The 12075-nt window shown below is 42.6% G+C and overlaps 1 protein-coding gene across 2 annotated transcripts in view; it reads right to left on the bottom strand.

Moving 5' to 3' along the window:
* The window catches only part of C8H10orf90 (chromosome 8 C10orf90 homolog), a 1136825-nt gene that overhangs the window by 44763 nt on the left and 1079987 nt on the right, over positions 1 to 12075 (bottom strand). For both annotated transcript variants that reach the window (XM_069611487.1, XM_069611488.1), the window contains exon 7: positions 11550 to 11613. In XM_069611487.1, coding sequence (XP_069467588.1) covers positions 11550 to 11613 — 64 coding nt within the window. The remainder of the gene's footprint in view (positions 1 to 11549; positions 11614 to 12075) is intronic.

Raw genomic sequence — 12075 nt, 5'->3', positions numbered from 1 at the left:
ACGTGACCCCTCTATACACTGAGTAACGTGTTATCCACCACAACAGCAGGTACTCTCAGTATTGTTCTAATTGGGTGGATAGGGTGCAATTTCAGTGAAAAAGTGGGAGGGTAAGTTATTTAAGAACAACTAAAACTAAGAAAAACTATGTTTAGTTCACAGCTATTTCCCACACCCACACCTTGACTTGCGGCAGCTGATGCCCATATCTCCTACTCTCCGCTCCTGCTCCAACAGTATCCATGTGGGGAGCCGGCGTGAGAGAAGAAAAGCTGCCGCCGCTGGTAAATCACAGGAGGTCAAAACACAAAGTGCCCAACTAGTCTTACAACAGCTCAGCTCAAATTTTCAGAGTCCTGCCGTCTCACTCAACAGACCAAGAAATCCATACCGTGTCTGCTCGATGGCACGATTCTGTCAGAGGAAAGGACCTCAAGTGATCAAATGTATGTTCACGGATCATCAAGCCGCACTGTCACGTTGTGTCACGTACCAACCAGCCACTTCTGACAATCACCTTGAATCAGAAAATGTTATGTTGTGTGTCCGTAGGCTATTTAAACCAATGCATGGGTGTTTTGGAATGCTTCCCCAATCAGTATTCTTGTTTGAAAGCACATGCTTTTATCCTGTGCTGGTGTTGTGATCCTTCCTTTGCCTGCTCACTCACTGGTGTAACAGGGGCCCCTGCAATCCCCACATTGCGGAGGAACCCCACAGCAAGTGGGGACCCTTGATGCTGGTCACTCAAACAGCAGGGACTGAGGGGCCCCTGCTTCTGCTAGCAACCCCACAATTAACGCAATCCGGCATACACATTGTTTTTAAGACATGTTTTTGGGGGCTTTTTCCTAACGGAATTTCTGCAGGAGACCACTAAAATAGAAGAACCCCAAATTACCTTAGAAAGAGGCCCAAAACCACATTAAAACCCACGACAAACATGAGGTTGAAACAGTGCAGGTTGAAAGACCATTTTTAAAATGTGTTTTGGGGCCTTTTTTCAAAAGGAATTCACTCCTGAATAGTGCATTGTTGTACAGGATATGTGCAACTAATGACCACATGCAACATGATTTGGTAACGTTTTGCAAGTTGGGTATTAGCATGTAAAACTTTGTCCCTCTGCATGTTTCCGCTCCTAGATGCCAGGTGGAATTGTCTATCAATGGCAAACAGTAAATAGTGTTGTTCAGCAGGAAAGACAGGGTAGAATAGCATTAGAAATATTATACCACTACCGTGGACAGGAGCAATAAAAGAGCACAGCGTCCAATTGGTCCACACTAATACCTATTTTCACCTGCTGATCTCTTCTGATCCTCTTGCAGAAATGTTGTTGCATCTACCGGTGGTGCTTCGCAGGCGTGTAACACACATGCAGGGAACCTTAGATCTCTGACTGAAAAGGACCATGGGGCAGCACAAGTTAACCATGCACCTGAAAATCCTTTCTGGTCCTATGGGAGCAGTGGCCTCCACAAAATGGGTTGCAGATAAACCCTGTTGAGATCATGGGTGGGGAGGGTGGAAGGGCCAGGGATCAGATCTTCTGACCTGCAATTGGCAGGGAAGCTTGCTAGTAGGACCTGTGCACCCTTTGCTAGGTTGCAAGCACTTGACGGCGCCCATTGGGTTCCACCAAGAGTCCAGAGACCACTATTTTGGGCCTGCAACCAGCTTTTAAGTACTGTTTATTCTTGATCTGATGCAGCCCTATATTATCTAGAAATAGCTGTAACGGTTCTCATCTGAGTGGAAATAGTGCGTAGAGTTGGGTATATTGTATTTGTCCATTTGCCTCATAGGTAACATAAGAACAATCACTGCATTTTCTCTCTGGTAGCAGAGCGTTGTTATACCTGGAGTGTCTCCCAGCTGGTAAAATATAAAAGGTACTTTATGAAAGTTAATAGAATAAGTTCCTGCCGTAAACGATAATGGGAGAGGGAGAGAAGAAAAGAAATCTAAGTATAACAAAACGTCAGAGGCTAATTTTGCTAAAAGTAGTCATTACATGGAGGGGCCCGCCAACTTAAGTACTTATGTATAGAGTAACAGTCCTTGTTACCTCTCAGTTCCAGTTTTGAGAAACTTTATTATAAATTAGTTCCCAATCTAGTTGCAGTGTTTTATAGTGACATTTTTATTGTAATGTAGACAGATAGTCTTATGGTGGTCAGCTGACACGAGAAAGAGAGAGTGTGCGGCAGCACACAAAGCAAAAGAATGTGGCAGCAGATGGACTGAGAGAGTGGGGCAGTGCACAGAGAGAGATGGACAGAGAGAGAGAGAGAGAGAGAGTAAGAGAGAGAGAGGCAGTGTACAATGAGTGTGGCAGTGCATAGAGAGAGTGTGACAATGTACAGAGAAAGCGTGCAAGCACAGAGAGAGAAACTGTGACAGTGCACAGAAGAGAGATTGTGACAGCATAGAGAGAGACAGAGGGAGATAGAGAGAGAGAGAGAGAGAGAGAGAGAGAGAGAGTGGCAGTGCAGAGAGAGAGGGTGTGGGAATGAGTGACAGCACACAGATAGAGTGTGTGGGAGAGTATGATAGCACATGACAATAGAATGTGACAGGATCATTAGAAGTGTGGGAGAGTATAAGAGAATGTGAAAGCACAACACAGGAGTTTGGGAGAATGTGACAGTGCAAGGACAGGGTGTGGTAAGGTGTGACAGTGAAACGAGAGAGTGTAGTAGAATATGTCAGTGCAAAGAGAGAGTGTAGTAGAATCTGACTGTGGAAGGATATTGTGCAGTGCAATGTGACAGTACCGGAAGCGACAGACAGTGAGAGATAATGCAAGGAGAGAATGAAAGACAGTGCAAGGAGAGAGAGAGACAATGTAAAGAGAGAGAGGTGGAGATACAGTGCAAGGAGAGATGTATAAAGTGCAAGCAGAGAGAGTCAGACAGTACAAGGAGTGAGAGATTGAGAATGCAAGGAGTGAGAGAGAGTTCAATGATAGCGAGAGTGCGAGATAGAGTGCAAGGAGGTAGAGGATGAGAGACAAACAGTGCAAGGAGAGAGCGTGCAACTAGAGATAGACAGTGCAAAAGGAGTGAGAGAGAGTGAGAATGCAAGGAGAGAGTGTGACAGAGTGACAGTGCAGAGAGCATGTGAGTGAAAGGAGAGGGATAGTGTGAAAGTGCGAGCGGGTGTGGACAGAGTGTGACAGCGTAAGCAGCGAGTGTGTTAGTGCAAGAGAGTGTGAAAAAGTGTGACAGGGCATCCTTACTGCCTCCACCCACGATACAACTTAATATAGAATTTAGGGGCACCTCATTGACCCAAGTATTTTATTGATCTACTTATTTATTGGTGGTTTGTTCATTGATAGATTGTGAGTAAAAGTTGGGGGAAGGGAAACAAGGTTAGGCCAGGGGACTTAAAGTTTCGGCTCTCCAGATATCGTGGATTATACCCAACCAGCATCAGTCCTAGTCAGCATAGTCAATGATGAGGGATCATGGGAGTCATAGTTCTAAACATCTGTAGAGCCACAGGTTGCAGAACTCTGGGTTAGGCACCACAAGCATTTTTGGTAGGGGCTTCATAGGGGTACGCAGAGACATTTCTTAGTACCTTTTTACAGTGACCAGTGGGGACTCCTTTTGGTTACACAGTAGAATTCACCTGTTTTTAAGTTTGGCAGGTCATTTATTCTAGTTTTTTTCCCCCGAACATTCAGGTGCGTCCTTGCATGAGAGCATGCCCAAGTCTCCCAGTGATAGCTGGTGTGTGCAACCTGCAGAATGTGAGTTGTGTGTACGTACAAAGATTGTCATACGTTGGACTGGGCAGGCACTCAGAACTATTCCAAAACTCAACCTTCGCAAACCTTCTACACACACACTGTGGTTATTGAACGCAACCTGTGCTAAGTTACCAAGGATTGTCCATCGCCTTTTATGAATTCCTCTTCATGACATGCTTGCCTCACTTACGTCAGCCCATGGTATTTCAGACTATTTCCATCATACATTACTCTCTGTAACTGATAAGATTGTTCAACTGAGAAACCAAAAAGTCTGTGTGAATATTAACAAGCAATCACGGTTTACCTCTGAGCTTCATGAAATGCATTCACAGAAGAACACATTGCATACAAATTGGCTTAAAACCGAATCGGATCTGGACAAGGAAAGCTATGTATTCATAATAAACAATACAAGAGAGCATTAATAACTGTCAAGTAAGAATATTATGAGTCAAGCATCAGCTCTGCTAACTTCGACTCCATGGAACTTTTTAAATCCTTAGAGAATTAGAATCTCCAGATGTTAAGGGACATGACTCTGTTCAGAAAGATGAGACCTGGCGTACATGTATCCAGGAGGCCCTCATGAACAAAATGTGTACTCTTAGCCTGGCAGCAATACAAAAATAGGCACTTATCCCCTCTCAACCCAATAGTGTAGATTCTATTCCACCGGATTTCCCTCCATTTAAATTCTGTGAAGTGTCAGCGCAAGATGTGGTGTCCATCATCAACTCCCTCAAGGCTACGGCATGCCCAAAAGACTTCTGTTCTTCAGCTTTTGTAAAGGAATGTGTCTCTTCAGTGGTGACCATTATGACCAAGTTTATCAATACCTCTTCTAGCTCGGCTATGATTCCGTCATCCATTAAACAGGCTTGGATTAGTTAATTACCAAAAAAGGTTTCTGGATCCTAATTTGGCTACCAATTATCAGCCCATAACCAACGTTCCATTCCTACTAATGATCATTGATGAGGCTGCTTACCTACAGGTCCAGCCTTATCTATTGAGTTTTAAGCAGTCTGGATTCAGGGCTGCTCATGGCACAGAGACAGCTCTACTTGACCTTAAGTCTAGCATCTTCCAAATCCTTGATAAGGGCAGCCTAGCCTTGCTTATGCATCTGGATCTTTCTGCAGCATTTGACCTAGTCACCTACAACATACTGATCGATAGACTGTGCTCTACAGATCATTTTCCATCTGAAGCAGCAGGTTAGGTTCATTCATTTTTTTGTCTGAACGTATGACCTGTGTCTGTCGTGAATCCACTGCAGCAGAACCAGTTAAACTGGAATGTGGTGAGCTGCAGGGATCCTGCTTGTCTCCTACTCTTTACAACCTGTTCACTAAACCTCTGTTTGACATCTTGAATGACTTAGGCATCTTGTAAACCAATTATGCTGACAATACGCACATTCTGCTCCAGCATTCAGGGGACTACATACAGGATGCAGCCAACATCAACAAGATCTATGGCATCATTCAAAGATAGATGTCCTTTAATGGACTAGTGCTTAATGATGCCAAGGCAGAGCTCCTCTTCGTTGGTACACAATACAGATTAGATAGGCTTTCATCTGAGTGTAAGGAATTTACCATCGCTGGTTGTCTCATCCCGGTGGTGGCCAAGGATAAGACCTTAGGGGTGTACCTTGATGTTAACCTAAACATGAAAGCCGAAACCAACTACATTGTTTCTGCAATGTCATATTTCTTGAAATAACTCTGTCTTTTCGACCCGGTTCTTTCTAAAGTGAACTGTGCCCACCTGGCGCGAGCCATTGTTGGTGCTAACATTGATTATTGTGGCCACCTACTACATGGTACATCTAAAGGCAATTTTTATAAGCAGCAGACCCTGCAGAATAGTGTAATCCGGCTCGTGAATAAACTTAAGGGCAGAGATCACATCAGCAAGGCTTGCCACGCACTTCACTGGCTTCCAGTGAAGCCTTTTGGGTCATGATCATTGCTCACAAGTTCCTTTGTGGTAATGCCCCTCGCTACCTGAAATCTATATTAAATGGTAAATCAAGTTCCGCATCTCTTGCGTCCCATCAATAATAACTTACTGGTGACCCATGCATCAAAACTGAATGAGTGTGGAGATTGGTCCTTTATTTTAGAGCTCCTCGTGTTTGGAACAATCTTCTGACGGATTTAAGATAAATTCACTCTCTGCCACTCTTTACAAAGGCCCTGAAAAAACATCTTTTTTCCTAACCGTTCTCTGAGTTGCTTATGTTCATCTCTGTGACACTGAATATAGTTTATATCCGGGTAGGTAGTGGTATGGTCTGTCTGTTGTTTTTCTAAGTCTTCATTTGTATGTATCATGTTTAATGTTTCCATTGTTCATTTCTTTGTGTGCCTCTTTGCCTATGGGCTGTAGGCACGTTATAAATACATAAAAAGAAAATAATAAAATAGATTCTGCCATGTGTTTTTTTTTTTTGTTTTTTAGGATTTTACAGATACTGGTGAATCTTGAAAAACTCAGAGGTACGGATTGTTGCTTACATGATTTAGTTGCTATTGTGAGTATTGGTGAGCATTGTGAGGTTTCTACATAAGAGCTCATTCCTTACAGAGTTGTATTTGCACCACGTGCATGTGTATGGGACAACCTTTGTGTGTATAACTGCAGGGCTGTTGTTGAATGATCTTTTTGCCACTTTTTGGTCTTTTTGTCCTCTGCATTGGTGCCATGCAGAAGAGAGTTTAGGACATGCGTCTAAAGTTGTGGCTATATTTGTTCCCTGTGACGTATAATACTGCCCTATGTATAGCATCTGCAACTGCAACATTAATATGTGTGTTGCTCTTCCAGTTTTGCTATATGTGAGAATCTAAAAAGTGTCAAACGTAACAAAGAAATATACACATGCCTTCTGCCGCACAAAACTTGTCCTGCTCACACGGTGGTACGTTCTAATATTTTTTGCTGAGCCTGAAACTTTTTGACTGGCTGGGACGCTGTACATGCATCCCAACAACGGTCGTAGATTGGCTGTCTGGTAAAGCTAGTGTTCAGTTCTAAGCACTAGGCTTTTTCATGAGCGTCCCTCAACACCTGCAATACAATATATCCCACGTAGAGCCTAATAATAGTTATGGTAAGAAAAAAGTAAAACAACATGCAACAGACAGAGGTCTTTCCACTTTCATTGTTGCAGGAGTGGACCTCACAGTTCAGCTGCTACAAGGCCAGTCAATTTGTAAGCTTTCAAAGCGTTCCTTGATTGTGCAACATTTAGCATAGTGTACTAATTATTCTTGCATTCCTGTAGACCTATGCTCTGAACTGTAAGAGGATTCAATCCAGCACTACAGCTAAGTCAATGCCTAGTCTGGGATACTGAATGGAAACCCTTATTGATATATCTTTATGTCCAGTTCATGAGTTCTGGATGACAACCTCTATATAACACCCCTCTCTTGGAACCCCCCTGACCCCACTGAGCCAAGAAGTAGTTCTGTTTTGCAAGTTTAAACGGTTTATTTGAGAATGTAAACAATATATATATATCACACTTTATAATAAATTAATAATTAATATCACACTTCAGAACATGAGCAGTTAACAACAATGGGTAATGTTCTACTAATAAACTGATTTGATTACCCAGGAATAGTATAAAGGATGAGGTAGCACGCTTGGGAATAGGAACAGAAGAATAAGGTGGTAGAGAATGCTTTATCTAGTTTCAGATGGATGCAATGTTGAATGAAAATGCAATACAGAAAATACTCAATATGTTTTCAACAAAACAATGTAATCACTTTTCTCTACCAAACCACTCCCCCTCTTATGCAATGTAAGGAAATGAAGAGGAGAGGACACAGTTCTTAGAAATGCAATCAAATGTAATTCAGTGCACCCCAGCAAGCTTAGACTACAGAAGTTTGAAACACAGGCCCAAAATGCTTTTATATGTGCTGGCAATGAAGTGAGGAATGTGCTGAAAATGGTTTTAATTCCCTTCAGGAGGTTCAGGGTGAGTGGTATCTAGTTAATATTAGTTCAGGCTCACTCTTGCAATGATTCAGGGATGGTTCTTAAGAGGCAAACGAAATTTAGCAGTTCATGCAAAAGCAGCTATCTTTTTACAAGTAAAGAAATCGGGCCAAATCGCAAATCGCGGCAAAATTTGCGAATGCGTGAATCACAATTACGGCAAAAGTATAAGGAGTAGCAAGTCGGTTCTAGGAGGTCCGTTGAAAAGCTGAGATTCTAAGCTTTCAGCGGAAAGTTAAATCAAGTTCCTAACCCAAACGGTTCCAGAGATACGGACGATTAAATAAAGGTACTTTTTCGGATTTGAAATTTTAAAAGTTCAAAGCGACAGGTTACAGCTTGCAGCTAGAAAATGGCAGGTGACAGTTCTACTTAGGTTAAATAGATTGAATTATATTATATTAAACTAAGGGATAGGTTCTGAGTTTTGCTGAGTACTCACAAGAGATTTTGGACAGGAAGGCGACTTTGTCACGGATCCGGTCACTGCGCACAGCACTTCACAGCGATCTGGTCTCCGGTTCCGAGTACAGCTCTGCTTTCTGGGTCACCAGCACTGCTCCTGGATCTTGGGTTCTGCTGGTCTGGTCTAACACCGGTCTGCACGGCTCCTAGTCCCGCTTTCTCCAGACACAGCAATGTTCTAGGCAGGGAATTCAAACAGCTTGCCCGGCTGTTGATAGTCTGCAAATGATTTTTGGGCCTGCTGACAAATACTTTTGCTTGCAGTGGGCCTTCTTGGTTCAAAGTTCTGTAGTCTCTGTTTAGCTTGGAAGTCTAAGTGTAGGATCTCTGGATGTGAAGTCGTCGGTCAGCATGCTCCGCAGCAAATGGAATTGAATGTCTCTACCTGTCCCAGCAGTCTCTTTTTATGTGTTTTGAAAGTGGGTGGAGAGGCTAGCTTTCTAGGCCCAACCCCTTCAGAGTTCTGATAGGTTGGAGAATTCGTTGCGTTCTCACTGGAGAACAGGATTGTGTGTCAGAATGATGTCATTTAATGGCTTGCAGAAAGGACACTCCTCTGTCAAATTACACACAAATCTATATATGACCTAAAGACATATTTCATAGATACACAGTGGTTTGAAATTACATGCACCCATCACGGATCACATGAGGTATACTCTGTTCAAACTCTGATGTTTCTAAGATATCGCATTCAGAACTGGCAACATTTTGCGTTTTTTAACTGGTTTTGCAAAATTGGTTTTTCATTAAAAATTATACACATATACACGGCCTGTCCATACATACTCCAGTAAATTCCCATGTCTCTAGCTTAAACACAGAGTCTGTGGTGTCAATAAATAGCGGGGTTTTGCCCCAGAACATCACACAAATTCCCAACGCGTCTTAAAACGTGCACCGAAGAATCACAAGAATTATGGTATCATTTAAATAATTTTGACAAGTCCGCACTGTGAGTTATACATCTTACTTAGAATCATATTCTGGCCAACTGGGGTGTGTCTTTTCAGGTCACTTGGTATAGAAACCAGTTTATCTAGTTTCTGCCAAGCTCAGAGACCCTGCCCCTCCCAGCTTCTGCCAAGAGGAAGCTGTTTTACGGTCCCCCCAATAAACCATCTGCCTGAGTCAAGGCAGGGCTTTGTTCAAAAGGAAGCCATTTACGACCACCCTGATAAACCATCTGCCTGGGCCCTTTCTTTAGTTCCTTGCAATCCCCTGGTAATTCAATCAGAGAGTGTGTGACCTCCTTTTGGCAGGAGCAACAGAATGCAGCCAGGCCTGGGAATGCATTTGTTGGGCAAGCCCCCACTCCTGTCGGGGGTAGCTGTCTGGCAGAATTCCAGTTTCCTTAAGCCAGGTTTCAGGTAAAATGTCACTTTTTGTTCCCCAGTTTAAGTCAAGACAATTTTTTACATATGCAGCTAGAATGCTGATTCTAAGTTCAAAACTATGACATTTTAACAGTTACAAACTATGTGACACTCAAAAGTAGGTCACTCAGTTAATTTAAACATTTTCGATTTTTGGTAGTTTTAAATCCAGTTTCAGTTAGGCTGCTGCAGACCTGCAGAGCTCAGCCAGTCTTGTTATGAACATTGTTTTCGGGCTCTTCAACTTCCCAGATTTAGTATGCACACATACTTCATTCTGCCAGATGTCCGCTGGTGTTCAGTGAGATTTTTGGATTGCAATGTGTTGCAATGTTTGAAAATAGGCTTTTTGAGCTGGCATTCAGAGAAACAAAAGGTGATTTTAAGTGCGGTTTTTCCTTTGGCACACATTTCACTCAAGGCACCCCGGCCCATCCTGCGTGCACTGGTGGGTGGCAAGTTAGGCAACCATTTTGGTGTGTGCACAAACTGCGTGGTTCTCCTGGATTCTGGCGCACATGTGGGCTTTTTGGCCATCTTGGATTTTCTAAGCCCACAGCACCATATGTTGCAGCATGATAGCTCAAACGTGGGTCAGGACACCCAACAGAACAAGCACTCATTTGTATGCTGCAGAATACCAAACACCACAGGCAAGACTGCACACATTGTTCCAGTGCAGGTCAGTATGGCACAAGTTAGTGTCTGGCAATTGGACATTAACATTTGCACTGACCGACGTGTGAATCTCCATGGATCTGTGCAAATATCAATGTTTAGCTGGTCAATCCTTGAAAATGCACTGGTGCAAAAATGCACAACACTGGGGCAGAATTGTGCAGCATTTAGTGAAATAATTGTAATCTGGCTAATTGACATAATACAGCAAAACACAGCCTGTATTCCTGTACATAGATATTTTCTGGTGAGGGCTATCACTTGCAAAGTACATCTTGAAAAACAGAAAAATTAAAAAGGTGTGGGGTTTGTTTGGAAGGACACTGCTTCAAAGTACAATGCCTAATTTCTGCATGGCCCTCCAACATTATAATTTATAGTCTAACCGAATGGTATCCACATTATTCTATCCTTACTATACCCTGTTTTACAGGTCTCCTTTGCTTCACTGCCAGGCTAGCACAATATGAAACCTAGAATATGCACATATATATATATATATATATATATATATATATATATATATATATATATATATATATATATCTCAATGAAAAAACTTTGTTGAAGGGATGTTATGGTTAAGTTGCACTAATAAAAACCTATGAAATTGAATGAAAAAATGTTGTTAAAGGGACCATATAGTTACAAGTAAAACTGAAAAACCTCAGAAATTCACCAGTTATGGTAAGCTAAGCAACCACAACTCGTGCCACCACAGAGCAGTGCTAAGACTAACACCCATGACATCACACATGTTATTGATGACATCACTGATGACCTCACATATCTGGCCCACTTGTTCAATGAAATATTTTAAGCCAGGTGGTTTTGTTCACTTTTGGGACCCCCCTATAACTTTGCCCTCCCTTGACGAAACCTCACCAAACTTGCCAAAAGAATTCAGCATGGGCCATGTACTTTTTTTGCAAAGTTTGGTAAGGATTCGTCCAGGGGGAGCGAAGTTATAAGCCACCCAAAAAGTGCTCTTCCTATGAGTTGAGCAATTTAACCATAACTACACGGCTGCTACTGCAGGCTGTGTAATACATTATTTGAAAATTGTCTAAAACCACATCATACCAGCTCCATGAAAGTTACTTCGGATGATAAAGCCCTCGACAAGGGATTCTTCTCTCTGGTCCTCCATTTGACCTCATTCTTTCCTCCTGCAGGGATCTATATAGAGGAGCGGGCACTGAGAACCCCAGAAATATAAACATGGCCTGTTACTTGCTTACCTTTTGGAGCGCAGCTGCATCTCCTTTTCGGAAATGGCTCTTTCCTTTGGTTTAAACAGGTTGTCTGTGAATAGAGAAATATTGTTTCAGACACGGCGTTCCATATGCTTGACAACACTTTTCTAGACACGTTTTGAGATGTTTAGATAGCTGACATTACTGCAGACATGTTGTAGAAATAAAAAGGAGGCAATTAGCAAGATGTTTGTGCTAACTGTGCAACCGTCAGCTCTGCGCTGGATGGAGCTTTACCAAGCAATGTATACACATTGGACCGTTTCTTCTCACTGAGCAAATACTGCATCACGCAATATCTGACGCTTCAAATGCAGAACGGATGTGCGTCTGGCTAGACGCACATGTTCAAGCCACAGCATCTTGCAGTGCTGGCAGAACAGGAGTTGATAATATCTGTAGTTTATGTTTGACAAGAAGCACAGACATGGGCGCAAACAGTCTCCTGGTAATCACGCAACTGGGTGCCCTCCCAAAGTACTTGCGAGCAGAGGTTTTGAATCTGGTGTCG

This window comes from Ambystoma mexicanum, chromosome 8, assembly GCF_040938575.1.
Source record: "Ambystoma mexicanum isolate Mex_15411 chromosome 8, UKY_AmexF1_1, whole genome shotgun sequence".
NCBI lineage: Eukaryota > Metazoa > Chordata > Amphibia > Caudata > Ambystomatidae > Ambystoma > Ambystoma mexicanum.
This window is presented reverse-complemented; position numbering and strand designations above follow the sequence as displayed.